Below are 19981 nucleotides of genomic sequence, written 5' to 3'. Positions count from 1 at the left end.
GCCACAGTCGCGCGCGCGGTTCTTTGTTGTCAGCGGTGGCGTTCGCGCTCCACGAGTGGGTGAGGGGCGAGTGGGGGCCGTCGTCGACGTCGTATTGGGATAACGCGGTCCGCAGTGCCGCCAACGTGGAACGGTTCGCGCGTCGACGCCGCGGTGTCGGGGGTCGCGGTGTGTGGCCGTTCGATGGGCCGGGGGTGATGGGACTACGGCGGTCGGGCCCGACCGACGATGATAGCCAAGCCCCCCAGCCCCGCCGCCACCGCAGTCAGTGCAGGACCGCCATTTGCGTTTACCGAGATTAATAATCGTCCGTGTGTGATAGCGTCATTTCGTGTGTACACGGTTTATCGTACGTATTGCCCGTCGGCCACCCGCCAACGATCGACTCTCAGCGTTCCGAATCGTTTTCGAAGGAATTTTTTTTCGAAAAAAAATATACTCAGTCCGAGACAACGAGTTTTTATTATGTAGTAACGCGATCGACCAGGCCAAATACGCGTGCGAGCTTCCAGCGCAGTTAAAACCGACGACAAAGAAGTGTAATCGCCCGTTTTTGGGCTGAGAACGATTTATTCAGTACGTTTTCCACCTGCACGCCACACGACGATATAGACACGCGCGATGGAGACCAGCACCAACGGCGAGACGAAGGAGCCACCGTCTTCGCCTCCGCCTCCGCCGCCGCCACCACCACCGCAGGCGACACCGACGACGGCGTTGACGACAACGACAATGACGACGACGATGTCCATCACGAGCCAGACAACCACGATCACGACGACAATGACCACGACGAGCCCGACGGATCTCTATCAGATGTGTCGTCTGTGCCTGAACACGCTTAAAGCGGACGAAGGCGAATCGGTGTTCAACAACCAGGTGCCCTCGTTGCCGGAGAAAATCTACCGTGTATTCGGGGTAAGCGGACAGTGCCGCGCGTAAATCATAATTATCGTTTTCAATATTATTTGTTTATGGCGGGCGGTCGTCTTGTTAACAGGACGGAAAATATTGTTAACAGGCCGAGATAATACGGGAAAACACGAAAACGTGATAATGCGTTCGGCGGTTGCCGATAATGGCGTTGCGCGGTTTTATCATCGCCGCCGCCGCCGCGACTTATTGTTATTATTATTTCTCTCCCCTTTATCATGCTCACTCCGTCTTTATCTATCCACAATATTTATTTATCTATCCGTCCGTGCATCATACTCTGCGCGGCGTGTCCGTCGCCGTCAACCGCGTATCGTGCGTGCGGTATACGGCCACCCGCGGAACACGGTTTGCGTCCGGCCGGACGATAATAATCGGCCACCGCGCCAAACCCGTCCGCCGTATCTCGGTAGGCCGCTCGTTTCGTAACGGGCGTGCGCGCGCTCTCGGATCGCCTTCGCCGCCGCCGCCCGCGGCCCGCCAACGTTATTGATAATGGCGACCGCTTTATGATAGGCCATTGTTTGGCAGCGCGTAATCACGCGCCTCGCGCTCGCGCGTGCGTACTTGTGTACGCGTGTGATTGCGTTGTCACCGCACACGCACATTCGATAATTATCATCACCGCCGTGTTTTCTGTTTTTATATTTATATATATATTATTATTATTATTATAATGATGTATATAATATAAAATCAACAACTGTGTGTGTAACAATAATACGACGATGATAAAAACGATTTTCACCAGAAACCCGAGAATATTAATATTAATGATACCTAATATTATATGGTTGACATTCGTTCGTGTAAAGTGGTAGTATTATTATACTACTCTGTAATCGAACAATCGTTATTATCGGTTAATATTGTTGTACCGTACTACCGTAATGATATTATAATAATGTGTATATTGACATTTTGGCTCTCCGCGTCGTTTTTATCATTGGCACACACATGTTTTAGTGCTACGTACGCGCGTGCGTGCGAGTTATTTTTATTTGATATAATATATTTTTATTTTCGTCCTTCCCTCGTTTCGTGTCCCGCACATTACTTTCCCCCTCCCCCAAACATTCGGCACAAACAGGTTTTATTTATAGTCGCCACGGTATCTCCCGTGCTCTGCGGCGGCTGTGCCCCTCGTTTTTTTTATCATCACGCCGCCCGCGTTTCATAATCTTCGTTCTGATTGGTTTTTTTCACTCTTTTAGTTTCTTTTCTTGATGTTATTACTCACTGTTTCTGTGGCACCCAAAAATCTGGGTCCGATTTTCAAAAAATTAGAACCACTCGAATAATGACATTATGGTACCTGCCGACTTCCGCACGTCTTGGAACAAGATAATATACTTTAGTACCTATCCGCCCTAGTAGAATTTTGATCTTTATCCGTGCCATACATCGTCATCGCCGCGCTCCGAAAACGTAAATGCGTCGCACATCTGGCGAAAGCGCGCGGTAGTCGGTGGCCGTTTTTTTTGCAGTTGACGTTCCAATAATATATTTTTATGTTTTTTATTTTTTTTTAGTATACTACATTAATCAGTAGGAAAACAATATTCTTTTATTTCAACCGTCCCTTATTTTTCAAGAAATTTTGAACAATATTTGTCTGAGAGATATATAATACATCGTGTACAGTACAGTGACAATAATGATAAACTACTGAGTAAATAATAACCTATTATCACCAACAGTCAATTTGCAAATTGTCATATAATATTGTACACGCAGCATTCATTGTGATAATAGGTATATATTAGACAACTTATTCATTTATATTTTGTTTTCCTTACTGTAATTAATAGTTATTAATTTATTATAGAATGCTATTAAAATTATATAAAAGAGATAGTTCATTAAATGTTGTTTTTACTTTTCCAAGTTAAATGATTTCAGTTTATAATTATATATATTTAATCTGATTATTATTAGAATACTTATTTACCTGTTATCTATTGTTTGTTTTTATTAATCAATTGTTTTACCAATTTTCATGGTTAAATTTTAATAGTATGTTCTAATAATGGAACGTTTCACTTAAAAATATATTATATTATAGTAATTAACAAATTATTTTTCTTCACACTTATATCCTATAATATTCAAAGCAATTTCATGTTAAAAAAAACAAAATAGCCTAATAATTATTATTTATAAACAGCTGTTTAATAATCTGAAGTTGATGCATTTAGGACCTGTTAGATGTATTTTCATAAAATCTAATAATAAATTATTATTTTATAATATAATATAATGTTTTAGAAAAAAATGCAGTCCTGGTTATATATTATTCATTATTAAAATATGTTTTAGGTACAAATTACCGATGCTAAAGATTTGCCAAATAAACTTTGCTCAAAATGTGTGCAAAATACTGAACAGTGTTACAGCCATAGAGAAACATATAAACGCCAAGAACGTGTTTTGTTTGACATGATTAAAAAGCCAACAATCGTAAGAATACCCTTTTTAATGAATAGATAGAATTAAAATTTATATTATTCTAAATTAAAATAGGAGGAAGTTAAGAATTCACCAAATTCTGAATATGTATACAGTCCAGCGGATTCAAATCACTCGTCATCATCGGGTGTATCATCTGATCCTCGTTACGTTAAGGCCAATAATTCAGCTAATAACATGAATAATAGTTCTACTTCTCCACCGTATGAAACAAATGCATCTCTAGCTTCTCATGGTAAGTTTTAAAATATACACTTGAAATATAGTGTATATTTAAATATACTTAGGTATGTAAGTTTATATCACATTTATTCATATATAGTTGAAGTTATTCAAGGGTGTGATGAAATGGCAGCAGAGGTGACAATAGCTCATGATTCGGAAGAAACTGTATCAGGAGATGACACTATTTGTACTGACAATAATGCTGAGTATGGAACATACAATGACGATGAAAATATTATCGTAGTTAAAACTGAACCTGACGACGAATATGATGAAGAATAGTAAGTACAATTGCCTATAACTTAAATAAAAATTTATAATTATTTGTTATTATTCACAACCAAACTAATATATTATATTAATAGTTTCAATGGTTTGTATAGTACTAAAAATGATGATGGAAGTGAAAGCTATGACCAACAAGAAGGACCAAAAGTCATTGCTAGTGTTCAATTCCCAATGGTAAATGGTACAATTGTTAACGGTACTCATAAAATTGGCCAAAAGCAATTTTCTTTAGTTAATTGCATTCCAACATCCTGGGTAAGTTTCATTGAATACCATAAAAATAATATATTTTTATTATTTTGACTATTTTATTTTGTTTTTATTAGGCTTCTAGTTCGAGCAAAGATCGTCGTAAACAAAGTTGTCCGACCAGAGCATTGGAATTAAGTGGTTTTCGTACACAAGTTGCTGGTGATGATACTAATTCATCAGATGAAGGAAATGTTACAAATTGGACAACTAAAAAAATCCGTTCCAATTCCCCTGCTGTTATAGTAAAACCTGCCTATGCATGGCCTAATTTACAAGGCAGTGGTCAAACTTTAATATTTCAAACAAAAGTCAGTACTCAAAATTATAATAGTTGTTCAAGTATACTATCATTTATTTTTTTTTATTTTTATAGAATCCTGATGGTACAACATCTGAATTACGTCCACAAGTAATGCAAGTTGGTGAATGGGCCAATAATCAAGGTCAATCAAATGCACCTACAGATCCATCAGACCGCATGGGTATGCTGTTATTTGCTGCTACTCATATTCAAGAACTATCCACTGAAAGTGATGATGGTCAGTCTCCTGGCACACCCAAGGGTGCTACTGTGGTACGTGGTAAATTAGTATCATCAGACCAAAAGCGCAAGATATATCAGACACAAGCTACAATTAGGCGATATTCAGATGGTCATCAAGTACAACAGCAAGTTAAAGATATAAATGCTTCACCAAACATACCCAGGAAACGTACTGTAAGTATAATTATGAGTAATTTATATACTTCATAATTTATTTATTGTAAACAATGTTTTTATTCAGGCAAGGGAATCGTCTGTTCAGAGAATGTGTAGTAATTGTGGAACTACGTGTTCAACAATATGGCGACGACTAAATGAAGACCCAGTATGTAACGCCTGTGGATTATACTACAAACTACATGGAAAAATTAGACCACCCACCATGAGGCGTGATACCATTCATACTAGACAACGTAGAAAACGATCAGACAACGGTTAGCATTCTCGCCTATATTATTATACTAGAAAAAAATCAAATATATTTCCTTCTTTATTTAAAAACCTAATATATTTCTGTTTTTAAAAAAATTTCGGACGTCTCCTTTCTGTCTTCAACTAACACCCTTCTAGTTACTTTTATTATTCACGTTGTGTAGTAATACTATAGCTAAGTGCCAAATAATTGTATTTTTTTTTTTTTTTTTTTTTTTTGGTACACTAATATATTTATGCAACCGCAGCACATTAAAAACTAAAATTAAGCGGTGGTCAGGACAATTATACAAGATTTTACGCTTGCTTCAGGTAAGAATGCCAATGCGGTAAAAGTTGATGATATTAAGTCAAATTTCTTGTTTATTATTATTATTTTATTATATTTAAAACAGCTTGTAATATGCTTAGTTTTATTATATTTTTTTTCAAATTAGTTTATTGTTTATATTTAAAAACTCACCATAATTACTAACTTATCACAAAAAGTTTCATAATAAACGCATTATTTTTGTTAGCATGAACATAATACTTTTGTAATAATAACATGTTAAAATAAAATTGTGTAAAAATTAAATATGTTTAAAAATATTAAGTATTTATAATTTTTATAATATTAAGTATTTTTAAATAAATTAGTTGTCAAAAATTAGAAATATTGGGGTTATTAAAAGTGAGACTTAGTTAATTAAAAAAAAAAAATTATTCGTCTTAGGAAAATAGTATAAAAATTAAATGTTTTATATGCTTACATCTGATATATTATTGTTTATTCATTATTTATAGTACATAATAATCATTTAAATATTTAATTAATTGATACAGGATTATAATCAAATTCTTCATTATAAAAATTAACTTATTCTATTTTTTTTTGTAACTAGTAAAATTTTAAACATGATTATATATGTGATAAGAATATTAAATGTATGTTTAAAAAATCCTGTTTTTCGTGATTATATTAAATTGGGCCATATTGTTACTTTTAATTCTTGTTTTGTGATAATTCATATTTCATTCCAACTATAAACATTTTCATGGTGGATAGTTAAGAATATTTGCTTTTTTACTTTCTAATATTATTAGCTAGTGGGTGGTGGTTGTTATTATCTGCTTAACTAAGTAATAAGGATAAATGAACTTGTTAAGAATGTAGTATCTTAAATTTTGTTTAATCTTATTTGTAATGCTTAATGGAAATGGGTTCAAAATTGTTTACTGTGTATTACTCTATATAAAAATTCCATTATTATTATTATTATAATAAATATTTATTTTACTATTTAATACTATAAGTCGAAGACATATTGTTTGTGAATTTCACATGCCCACTTACAGCTCACTGTGGAGTCGTCCGATTATGGATCAGAACGGTTAAATATACTTAACAGTTTATTCTTGTGTAGGTATGGACATAAGCATGAATAAGAAAAAAATCAAAATTAAAAAAACAGAAGACGCTAAATTAGAAGAAAGCTATGAAGTAGAGCAACCACCATCGCCCAATTCAGCAGCTGTACAAACTATAATTGAAGAACCTGTTCAAGATGAAACACCTCTAAATCTTGTCAACAAATAACGAGCATGCGTAATACGCAAGGTTCGTCATATTCCTCATTTTAATTTTTTTTTAAATTTTTTTTTTTTTTGTCCTTATGTGTACGTGAGATATTATAGCTTAAGAGAAAATTTGAATTAAGTATCGAATCTGTATTCTTGTTCTTGCACACATTATATCAATAGATTTTAATATTATGCTAAATCAAATTGAGTTTTGATATACTTTTATTTTTCAATCCAAACCAAACCATAATTCATAATTTTTATTAAATTAGTATTCATTTCTTTCCCATTCCATTTTATTTATGGAGCAATAAATCAACAAACATTCACGTATAATATGTGATCAACTGTTTTGATGATCTGTTCAGTTGACTATTTTTTAATTATTTGTCATAATATTAATATTTCTTTCTAAGACCTTTCCCTTACCTTTTTGTATATTAAAGTATGTATCTCTCACACCAACAAAATTATAGTAGGAGCTCTCTAATCATAAATTCTCTTATTTTTGGTTTCTTTATTAAGCTTAAAGAGTCTACCTCTATTGTGATGCACTTTAACCTCCCTACTTATTTTTGAACGTAAATCTAACTTTAACTGTATATACTTTAATATTAATGTATACAAATTTTAAAGTTAATCTTATAAAATATATATTTATATAATATATTATATGTATATTGTATATTTTATATATCATATATTATTAATATTTTTACATATTTTTTTTTTATTAACTTTTTATGTATAAAAACTGGTATTAACATTGTAAATAAAAATAATTAGGCCATTTCCATTCAAAGGGTAATCTCGTGTATTAGTAATAGAAATATTTTCTGATCTTTTATTGAAAGTATTTAGGTTTTTGAGCTTAAGTTTCTATCGACGATTTATTTATATTTAGTTTGCATTTAGATTACATACTTTTTTTCTATTTATAGAATTTAATGTTGGTTATAGAGAATATATAACTTTAATTTACAGTGGCCATGAATTGTCCACTTGAAATTTGTAAATGCTTAAAAATATTTGTCTTAACTATATGGTTTTGAAAACTATTATTTTACAATCTAATTGTAGAAGTAATATAGTATAGTATGAATGGATAAGTTACGAAATTAAAATTAATTATAGAAGTTGATAATACAACCAACAGAAAACATTTGTTTTCTTTAAATACATAACGGCGACTGAATTTAAACAATACATACTTTATATATGTTTATGTATGGTAGACACATGTATATAACTTTGTGATTTATGAAATATAACTTCTGTATTAAAATTAGTATTCACATTAATGATATTTAAAAAAAAATTATATTTGTCAAAAAAATTATAAATTTTATAAAATGCAAAATTTAAAAATTAATGCATCTATTGATACACAAAAATAAATTTGCATTTTTATGCTGCACTCTATTAATGGAAAGAACAGTTTCTTAAAAACTTGTTAAAGTATATAATGTTTATTTATTTTTATGTGCGCTTTGATTAATAAATTATAGCAATAATTTCCTTAACGTTAGTTGTTGTGTAAAGAATATTTTTTCAATTGGTATCATGTTTAAATATATTTATTTCTTTGTTTTGTAAACATCTATCTGTACTTATATTGATTATCTTTTTTTTCAAAATCTGTTTTTAGATTGCATTTATATTATGTAGGATTGATATATTTATGTTATTTCCTGGTATTAAAACCATACACTATTAAATATACATACATAAGATATCTTTAAATTATTATTATTTTTCACAATAATTTTATTACTTAAAACAGGTTAGTTATATGTTTATAATATAGCTTCTAATGACATTATAATTTTAGAGATATACCATTCAAACCAAGATATTAATTGTAAAAATTGAGTAATAATAAACATTTAAAATATTATTTTATTAATTAAATGTATTTTTTTTACTATTGAATAAACCTATAGTTTCCTAATAATTCAAATTTATAAATTATAATAAATAATATATTTATAGAAGTTAGCCGCAAACTTGGAATTAACAAAAATAAATTGTTAATGATCAAATAATTTTATCCATTTTATTTGTTTCTTAACCATACAATTATACTGTTCAAACCTTAAAATTGTAGTTGATTATTAAGTATACCATACCAATATTTTATTAATGTCAAGCTTTGAAACCACTGTTTATCATAATATACTGTGATTGAAACTTTACAAATACTTCCAAAACTGTATAATTCAATAATATTATCATTAGAAAATGAAAATGTCCAATGATATGTATGATAAATAAATTTGAATAAAATAATTTATGTAATTTAAATAAAAATATATTTTAACATTCTATTGGACTTGCTTTTGTAAGGTGTTGTAGTTCATTGTCAAAGCCTTACAACAAAAAATCATACTCTATCGTGACTGGTTAAAATTGTTTAATGATTTCCAATATTTATCATTTATATAATATAGATCTGATTATATTATATTATAATTTATCTTTAATTTTTTTATAAAACATATAATTTCAACCATTATTTCATCAGGTAAGTACATTAAATTATTTATTTTTTAATAATAGGTTATAAAAATCAAAAATTTGTATAATTATATTTAAGAGAGTGTAATATTGCTAATGCTGTAAAAATTAGAAAATCATAATTTTTTTCATCAAATATGCAATGATAAACAATTTTTTGATAAATTTAATGTTAATTATTTTTTATAAGAGTATGCTATTGAAACATGAATTTCGATAATTTGTATAAATATAAAAAAACAACCAACTAATTGTATTTAAGGAGAAAACTTAGTGAATTTCGTGAATTTAATTATTTAAATTTAAATTCTAAGGTGTAATTTTCAATAACAGTAAATTGTTTAATGATAATTGCATTATTATGATAGCTGTCACCGGTCAAACACTCAATTTCTTATATCTTAATTTAATAATTTATTGTATTTATGATATTTTTTTAACAGCTATACATCTTAAATAAACATAGCTTATAATTCTATACAATATTTATGATTTATTATTTATTTTATTTATTTATATATTATATAATTGACTTAAAAATTATATTTGTGATTTTTTAGTAAAAACACATTTGACGTTTTTCACCTTGTAATTCTTTACGTGACACGTTTTTCTTAGATTCGTGGATTTCATAATGAAAAATTGAAAAATAATATAATAATATACTATAATATTTCAAATGAATATAATATTATTTTATTATTTTTAAACGAAACGTGAATTCCCTCCTTATTACTTGTTGCACTGCTATAAAAGATATTTCTTCCAGTTATGTACATCTCATGGAAAAGCGAATATGGCGGAAACCAATAATTGTGATTAGTCATGAATGCATGGTTCGAGATTCGAATGGTATTTGCTAAGCCGCCAAGGTAGTAAGGTGAGTGACCATTTATTTTAATAACCAATTTCAGCAGTTGATATTTGAACAAGAGTGCAATGTTTTCACAACAGAACTGTTTGGTAAGTACCTATATACATATTAATATATTACTATCCGCAATAGGACTAGGAACAAGGCTTAGCATTTTCAGCAGCGGCGGTACAGACATTTTGACGACGGTAAATATATAAAATCGTAATTCTTATTTTGATTTTCATGCACATTGTATTCACAATTTCGATATTTTTAAATATTATATTATTTCAATTGCTTATTAGTTATTACAGACCAGTGTAACCACTATAAATACCGGACACCCTCGGTCATTGAAATTGTTAACTTGTCTGCTAATTGGAGGTGTCCGGTATTTAGAAGGAGAAATATAATATTAGAGAAATAAAAAATTTATTTAGTTATTTATACAAATACTTAGGTATAAATTAAATTTATTTTTATTTTAATTGTTTTTAAAAATTCGAAGGTAAAAAGTTTAAAAAAAAAATTGATAATATAAAAATTAAAACTAACATATACATTAAAAAAATCAGTTACTTTAAATTGTTTCATATTTTGACACGAAGTCATTTCGTATGTGCATGCATTTTCTAATTCCACAAATTTACGACAGAAATGATTAAAATCAAAAGTTAAAATGTCATAAAAGTGTCCGGTATTTAGAGGTTTTATAGAAACGTAGTGAAAATATTCCCGTTCCCCAAAATATGTTTGCTATTTAGAGGTGTCCGTTAAGGGAGATTTCACTGTAAAAAAGTATAGTCATAAAATCTAGTTTGGCGCCTATCCCAATTTTTCAATTCTTTTTTCAAAAACCTGTGTATTTCAATGAGTTTAGAACGATGGTACAAAATTAAATGGGCGCAAATCATTAGTTTTTGAGTTATAGTCTTACAAAGTTTATGATTTTTGATGTTTTATGCATCTGCGCTACAATTATTCAATTTTACCGTATTTAAAACAAATTTTTGTTCAAATCAACGTTTTAAAAATGATGTCAAAAAAATAAATTATTTGAAACCAATGGCGAGCTAATTATCACGCCAGATGTATATGTGCTTTGAATAATTTTGTTTTAATTCCGAGACCAGTATGGTTTTATATAAGGTTGCACGTCATTTGGTCTAATAATTTATAACCGGCGACAATTGATCCGCAATATTTGATCCGGTTCAAAAAGAACCTGTACCAAAAATATCTTGCTAAAAAACGTCCTGCAACAAATAAATATAAAATATAAATATTTAAAAATTAGAATTATTATTTTATTTTCATAATTTATAAAGACGTCAGGTAAAAAAAATAATAGTCAGTTAATACTTAATATACAAATTATGAATTATTGTTTAAGGCAGCGGTTCCAACCGGTGAGGGAATATGTATTTTGATGGTCGATGGAATTACGAAAATAATTCTGTTATTTTACAATGTTTTTATATTCAATAATTTTTTCTTATATTTATTATTATTACTTCGTAAGTTGATTTATAAAAATTTTTTAAAATGATGAAAATAATAAAAGTAAATAGTTGTATATTGTATAATTTATAGTTATTTTGTATGATTTTTATGTACCGCTCACAAAAAATATTCGCCTAAACTCTAATTTAAGAAGGGGAATGAGATTTTTGTAAATCTACAAGGGGGGCATACAATGAAAAAAGGTCAGGAACAATGGGAACCATTGGTTGAAGGAAATAATAATATAAAATAATATAGAAGAATTATAAAAGTAATATTATAGAATTAAAATTTATAGCAATTCGGGGGATGTTTTCGATTTTAATTGTCCGAGCGAGTGACCTGCTGGGTGTATATGAAAATACCATAAATTTCAATTAGCTATAACTTAAAAATAAGTTTAATCACTAAATTCAGACTCAACAGCATAACATTATTGAGATTTATAATATAACCTATAGGTTTTAAATGTTAGATCAAATACATTTTTTTAAATGAAATGCATCTATACATATTTGACATATTTTGGATAAGTGATAACTGATAAGATACCTAAAAGTTTGTAACCGGAAAACTAATATCGGAATATATTTAAAGTATGTACTAAGTTTGTAGACAGGTAGTTGTTTATTATTAAAAAAGTCAATGGTGAGGACCACTATATAGCTATACGGATCTGCTGAAACGATTAACGAAATAAAACCATATATAGATAAAATCTAATTGTCATGACGTAAAAAAACAATACAAATATACATCTGACAGTAAAATGGATAAAACTAGGATTGTATATTATATTGTGGTGCTTTCCAAAAGAATATATGTACCAGCTTAAATTGTATTTTGTTTTTTTTTGGTAAATATAATACGATATGAGTTACTGTCTTACTGAGTACATTTAAAAAATTAATTAATTATAGTGAAAACGTATATATTAATATTATATTATTATCTTAGTTGCTATGATAAAAAACGAAAAATGTGTATTAACATTAGGCTGCTGTGTCATAGAAAAAATTGAATATTAAGCAAATAAAATAAATTATGACAACTGCACAAAATTATATTCTAATTACAGTAGTAAATCCAGTAAATATAATTTATCTAACATTGGATAGGTCCTATTTCTGCAAGGTTCAACGACATTATAAGTAATATCTTTATGAAATCAAGAAAGATGGACAATCATTAATTTAATTTACAGCGTAGATATTTCTATACAATAATAATATATTATGATATTCAACCAATATAAGCGTGATTCTATAAAGGATGATTCACTAATAATACCTAAGTACACTTTTTTTTCTTCAATAATGCTGCAGTAAAATGATAACTATTTATGTTGAATGATAAATAAATCAATAAATGATAAATAAAATGTCATTAAAACAGTTATTAAACATATTAATATATTATACAATTTACATTATTATACATCCAAAATATTTAATTACTTTCATGCTATCTTTCGTATTAATACCTATAGGCTATACTGGCTATAAGTATAGTAAATTTATCATATTTTACAAGAATTCAATAATATATACTATAGGTATATATACTCGTAAATATTAAATTATGAAGAATATAAATATTCTAATATATTTAGGTCAGTGCCGGATTAACCTACAAGCAAATTAAGCACTGCTTAAGGCTCTTGAAAAAATTCGGCCCGTAATTTTTTTTCATTTTAAAAATTTAAAATCTGTAGATTTGCACACTAAGTCGATGGTCAGACTAAAACCAGCATCAGCTCAATATTTTACCAAATTATTAGACCGTTTATTGGGGACAAAATTCGGCCAACGTAAATGGTCAGACTACACCAGGATTTTCATTGAATTTGCCAAAATCATACAGTGTATACACACATTTATTTCTATATATATAGAATTAACGCTTATACTTAAGTGAGAAATAATTTTAAGTTATTATCAAAAAATTCATGGACATGGAAATCGAAGAAATACAAGAAATACAAGAAGGCATGAACAATTTGTTAAAAAGATTTCTCGGACGATTTTACAAATTTTCAAAAGAAATCAAATATTGAATATCAATATTTTACGTCAATACATCATAAATATATACGTATATATGTTTGAGGAGAATTATAATTAATCATCGATTATACGACGAATTATTTTTCAAGAATATATAGAATAATAGAGGGATAAGAAATGTAAATAATTATAAATGTATAAACCTATAATATTTATATTATATATAATGTTATTTAAGTAATTTATTCCTCAACTCTCAAGTCCTTGCCTCCATCGCGCCGTAATTAAAACAAAGTATAGGTGCATGGTGCATTTAAAATTTGTTACACTTTTTTTCTTCATCAGTATTGGGGTTTTGGAATAAATAAATAATAATATAATAAATTATATCTATATTAGTTATTAACTTAACTGTAAACATATTATTTATAGTAAATTACTTACGTATACGTGTTATAATAAATACGTATAACAACATCATAAATATCTAAACTTAATAATTTGTAAAATATTAGATAACCGTTGTACCTATCTATAAGGAGGGTATATAACAAGTAATACTATCAAGTGCAAAACATTTTTTTCGTTTTTTGACTATTTATTTGTAACTAAATACTAAATAGTATATAATATGTTCTGTTTCAAGTTTCAACAATATTGTTTTATTTATTTTAAGAATCTGGCAAGTTACCCATTTATTAATAATATGCACGCGTATAATGTACACAAACTTTTAGACTATACTTAACTTTGTTTTTTTTTTATTTCTCGATATTATACAACACAAAAAGTATAGTTGTTTTATGTACTGTAAAATTAAATACTTATAACTTATAAGTTATATACGCGCAGTATTTTAGTAACTAAATTAATATTATTAAATATTATTTGATTTCAGAAGTGTTAGTATTTGTATAATGTGTAAAGATACTCGTATATCTTAAGAGGTTCTACATACCTAAATATTTTATGGATAATTTAAACTTTAAACATTTAAATAATATATACTAGTGGTATTACTAAAATACTAATACTACATGTACCTATAGTGATTTATATATTATGTATAAATTAATATATTTTTGTATTAATACACTATCTATATATTTATATTTAATAATAATTGTATAGTACCTACTTACTTATAGTATATTAGAAGTCACTGATCAAACATTAAGATTTCTAGGAATATTATTTTTAAGTTATAACTTATAAGTATTTAAGTATTGAATTTATGTATACAAAGGTATTAAGTACATTTGTATTAAATTAAACGGTTAAGTCTTAAACATATATTTTAAATTATTGAGAAGATTTTGTAATAGGTATTATATCATTTTTAGAGAACAATATATATGTTTATAGGTAATTTAAAAAACTTAATTCAAAGTAAAATAAGCATAATTTTACGTTTTTTAGTCCAACCATAAAATATGTAATATTGCCGATAAATATTCAAAAATATTTAACATTATAATTAACTATACAAATACAATTTGTTAAAAGATTTTAAAATGCTTATAGGTTTGATTAGCTCATAGTTAATTCTAAATACCTAAGTATAAAATAAACATATTAGATAAACTATAATATATAACTTCATCATCATTCTACATACTTTATTAATATATTTATAACATTATATCTATATTACATATATTTTTTATAAATAATGCTATAATGATCAAGCTATACGTGTATATAATATGCTTCACATGATAGTTTTTGGCTTTATGTTTAATGTTTATATATTGTGTTGCATAAATTTAATATAATGTATAATTATATGCATTTTGAAGGTAAACAACGATTATTGTTGTCAGAAAACATTTTAAAATGAATATGTGCTAAATGAAAGTTCACTGATTATTATTATTCACTTAACTCAAAACTAGGTCAATATGTTAATACGTTTGTTGAAATTAATTGCTATAGGGTTGCCTCGCGAGGATTTATCAATTTAAAGTGGTGGGATAATGCAGACTCGATTTTATAATACTGTTTTAATTTAGTGAATCTTCGTGGGACACCGTATTGTAGTGCGTACATCATCGTTGTATTATATTATATATAATATATGTATAGTATTTACCCATGCCCTAAATAGGCTATACTGCAGCTAGCTATAATATGGCTACTATGATTGGTGTATCTGCTATATAAAGTATATTATTTTATAAAACACACAAAACACAACTAATATACATACTATACGCATATTATGTATACAATTAAAAGAATGATGTATTATAAAATATCGTAATATTTATTTGGATAAATATTTTAGCATATCAAATCATAACTATGTTAATATGTTATTATACATTATTGCCTAGTGGCCTAATATTCATTTCACTCTTTTGTCATAAAAATAAAAATATATACATCACATAATTATTAATCAATATTATATAACATTCAATTTTAGCTGATGATACTTATAGTTAGATATTACTTAATTAGGTATATCGTATATGTACTATGTACTGCATTTGCATTATGCACAGTGCGTATAATGTATATTACGTAGATACATATTTGCAGAGGATAAGATTGTCCGTTGTCCGTGATTGTAATATAATATTATATAATAAACATCGAGCAAATCCTATTATAGGTACCAGGTGGCAGGTACCTATACAAATACGATAAAAAAAATTAAAATACGCGTGATATTGTGATAAAACTGTAGGTATACTCGTAAATTAAAGGTATGATATTATTATAATTCGTATATTGATGATTTTTCCTTTTTCAGATAAATTATTATAATTATTGTCACCATTTGCACAATAGAATAATTCAATAATACCTATAAACTGTATTATAGACATTACACGTACGTATAATAACGTTAAAAATACATAAACAAGTTATATTTTTTTTACTATAATAGAAGTTATATGTCTATATATCATATTTTATTAATTACTATTCAATGATGCTGTTTTTTGAATGATTTTTAATTTGTATGTCGTATATTAGAGTTCAGGATACCTGGATACATAAGTTTTTTCATACTTTGAATAATAATACGAAAATGAAAATAATGTTTGGAGTATAATGAGAATCGCCTCCTCGTGGTGTCCTCTGGGTAATGCTAAATGGTTCTTAAAAATATTATAAGGAAATTATATAAAAACACTTTTATCCGGGCCGAGTTTACATCTAAATAATTTTTACCTGAAAAAAACACGGGCCGAGTTTACAATAGACCTTTTAAACATTTTTTTCCTCTGGCCGAGTTTACAATCGCTCGAATTAGCATATAATATATATATTATTTATTTTAGGCAAACGAAAGTTTTAGATGTCTTATACAACATATTATGCATCAATGACCAAGTGGTCAAGTTTCTTCAAACTCAACAAATAAAAATAAATCTTTATATTATAAAAAAAATCAAACTTCACTTTCGAGACATTTTGCCTTATTGTTTATAGATTTTCCGAGAGATTTTCTGAAAAACCCATAAAAGTAGAAAAACTGGTCAAAAAACATAAATAATCAGAAAAACTGGAAATAAGCATATTTTTAAAAAATCGTTGAAAAAACAAAATAAAACACTTTTAAATTTCATAATTGAACGTGTTTTAACATGGCATGCACTTCCATAGCACTCTGCCACATTTTAAGTCAATCCATAAAAATAAGCAAATGCTTTAAGTTCCGAGTCCATGGTTATAATATAACGTAAATATAATTTGAAAAATGGAAAAAATTATAGGATCAAATCCTAAACTTATATATTGCAGGTATAAGTGCCGTTTTTGTTTATTATATCATACCTACGTAATTTGTTTCAATAAAAGAAAATAATTGCTTACTTACAACTTACATTTATTCTGTAAAATATTTAACACAAGTCTCGAGCATCTATAGGTACAGCTGTACAGCTTTGCGGTTTACTACCGAGTATCGGTGTATATATATGCCTAATTAAACAACGCACAAGTGTAGAGCAACAAGACGGCAACCGTAGTTGACGGCTGAGATAACAATAGTATAGGTATGTATAATATCGTGTATATTGTAATTTTTAATATAAAAAATTAAAATACCAATAATAATCGACAATATAAAACCTTAGCGTGAATAACAAATTAATATTATCTATGGAAATGTCGTCACATGCATAATTTTTTATTATTTATTGTTTCTGCTCGTTTCTGTAAGACACAATGTGCAGCACCGATGACAATTTTAATATGTATGGACACATAACTTAATTGTTTAAGTATCTATATTCGAATGTACGTCTTAAACTACAATACTTAATTATCTAGATATAGATATTTACTACTGCATGATACCTACATACTTAAAATTGCCTATATAATATAAACAGTTAACTAAGTTAAGTTGTAACTTATTTATTTATGTCAATAGTTAACAAATAATATATTTATATATTTAACTCTTAAGGTTTATTGTTAATAAGGAGAAACATATTAAATTATCATATAGTTAAGAAGAAATTATTATATTAATATTATTTTAATTATTAATAAGTACCACTTGAGTCATACGTAAAGTGATTGTGCAACATTCATTTTTTTTTTAAATAATTAAGTAAATATTTTGTAAATATCCATTATACTATAATAATATGTATACTGTTTACTGCAGTTTATTAATATGCTATAATATATTATTATGAATTGTATTCCTATTTTTATTGCTCACTACCTGTATATTGCAGTGGTTTACTGGTAAGTAAAATAAGTCTGTGTCAAATAAAAGTAATATTTGTTTATTTTTATTTATTTGTTAAACCATTGTGCATACAAAGTGATTAAACAAAAAGATAAGTTATTAAGCAATTTCGAGTATTGCAATTATAGAGGTATATGCACATAATATGAACACGCGCGATTTTATTTTATTCTAACAAATTATTTTTTAGGATAGGTATTGATATTTTATAACTAGATGTTTTTTTTTATTATTATTATTTTATTTGCAATAACGTTTTTAGAAAGATATTATAATCGTGAGTACAGTCTATCAGTGGTGTAAATTGGGTCCAATTGCTGGTAGTGCAGTGGCATATTGTCAACTTATAATTATTTCAACATACCAATAATCCAACTTCCTAAGTAAAATCATAATAATTTTCCCCATAATATATTTCTTAAAATATTAAATACATTTTGAATTATTTTAGCAGTAAAACCTTTATTATTATTATATTAATAAAAAAACAGTCAAAAATGTTTTTTATTTATTTTAAGTTGAGACGACGTCGTCTTTCCACAGATCCCGAATCGAATTCATCAATTACTTGATCCAAATTAATATTATTCTTTTTTTTCGAGCTACAAAGAAGCTAAAAGCTAAACTACTAAGCCTTTCATCTTGTCCCATAGTCGTTCTAAGGTAAGTTTTTAACCTCTTTAGACAAGAAAAAGATCTTTAGCAACCTGCTGTATTAGTAGGTATTGTTCGGAATATTTTTAATGTCTCTGTAATTAATGGAAAACCTTTTTGAATGTAATTTTGTTTTATGTATTCTATTTTTGATAATTTATTAGGTACTGAATTATTGCCATATTTTTGATTTTACTATTTTAAAATAAACTATAAAGATAGAATAATAATTTAATTGATAATGTCCAATACATGCACGAAAATTACAATTTTGTACCTGTTTATATATTACATTATACATTTCAATGATTTTCTGGTGGTGCAAAAACATACCTTTGCACCACCACATCTAAAATGTGGTGGTGCAAGTGCTGTATTTGCACCACCCAGTTACGCCACTGCAGTTTATGAGATCTTTAGTTCGTGCTCACTATAGCTCACCGTCAGTCATACAAATAAAATATATTAATTTTATTCAATGTTTTATCAATTATAATAAAGTCTTGTGGCGTGCTCAGCTTTTTTGAAAGTCACAGACCCTACATTTCTTTTTCATGTAAATAATATATCATTACAAAAAAATCCAAAGGGGGGGATATGACACCCTGATCCCCCTCATGAGCATACACCACTAGGCACCCTGCAGTTAATTTAAAATCTGTGTTCATAATAAGTCATAACTTGGAAATCAAATAGAGTTTGGTAAACAGCTTACCTACTTATTATACCTAATACGTACCTTCTTTAAAATACATTTTTGTATACAAATTATAATTTTTTTTTCTAATTTAAAATATAATTCACATTTAGTGTTGATCTAGGGTGTAATATAATATAGAGAAACGAGTAACGACGGTTATAATATTGGCATCTAAATTGACCTATGAACATGAATATAATATTATATATATATATGTATTAGGTAGGTATAGGTACTAATGTACTTATAATTCCGCCGGTGGTGCTTGAGCTGTCATGGACGAAACGGTGACAGGAGCGCGGGCGTCGGTTTCTTTTTCCAT

The 19981-nt window shown here is 28.0% G+C and overlaps 1 protein-coding gene across 4 annotated transcripts; it reads left to right on the top strand.

Moving 5' to 3' along the window:
- The first annotated feature begins 267 nt into the window (after window positions 1–267).
- LOC132922389 (uncharacterized) lies at window positions 268–6910 on the top strand. 4 transcript variants are annotated; one of them, XR_009661015.1, is made up of 10 exons: window positions 268–918; window positions 3253–3393; window positions 3457–3637; window positions 3725–3908; window positions 3993–4170; window positions 4242–4475; window positions 4541–4885; window positions 4953–5145; window positions 5392–5455; window positions 6550–6710. XR_009661015.1 is itself a non-coding variant. In XM_060985894.1 (9 exons), exons 1-9 carry the CDS (start codon window positions 622–624, stop codon window positions 6720–6722), a joined length of 1908 nt encoding a protein of 635 aa, XP_060841877.1. In that variant the 5' UTR covers window positions 268–621; the 3' UTR covers window positions 6723–6910. The 4 variants fall into 4 exon arrangements, 3 of the variants coding, with proteins under 3 accessions (XP_060841877.1, XP_060841870.1, XP_060841861.1); XM_060985894.1 differs by lacking the exon at window positions 5392–5455 and having other exon boundaries at window positions 4011–4170; window positions 6550–6910; XM_060985887.1 differs by lacking the exon at window positions 5392–5455 and having other exon boundaries at window positions 269–918; window positions 3731–3908; window positions 6550–6910.
- Window positions 6911–19981: the final 13071 nt, after the last annotated feature.

Source organism: Rhopalosiphum padi, chromosome 1 (genome assembly GCF_020882245.1).
Source record: "Rhopalosiphum padi isolate XX-2018 chromosome 1, ASM2088224v1, whole genome shotgun sequence".
Lineage (NCBI taxonomy): Eukaryota > Metazoa > Arthropoda > Insecta > Hemiptera > Aphididae > Rhopalosiphum > Rhopalosiphum padi.
This window is presented reverse-complemented; position numbering and strand designations above follow the sequence as displayed.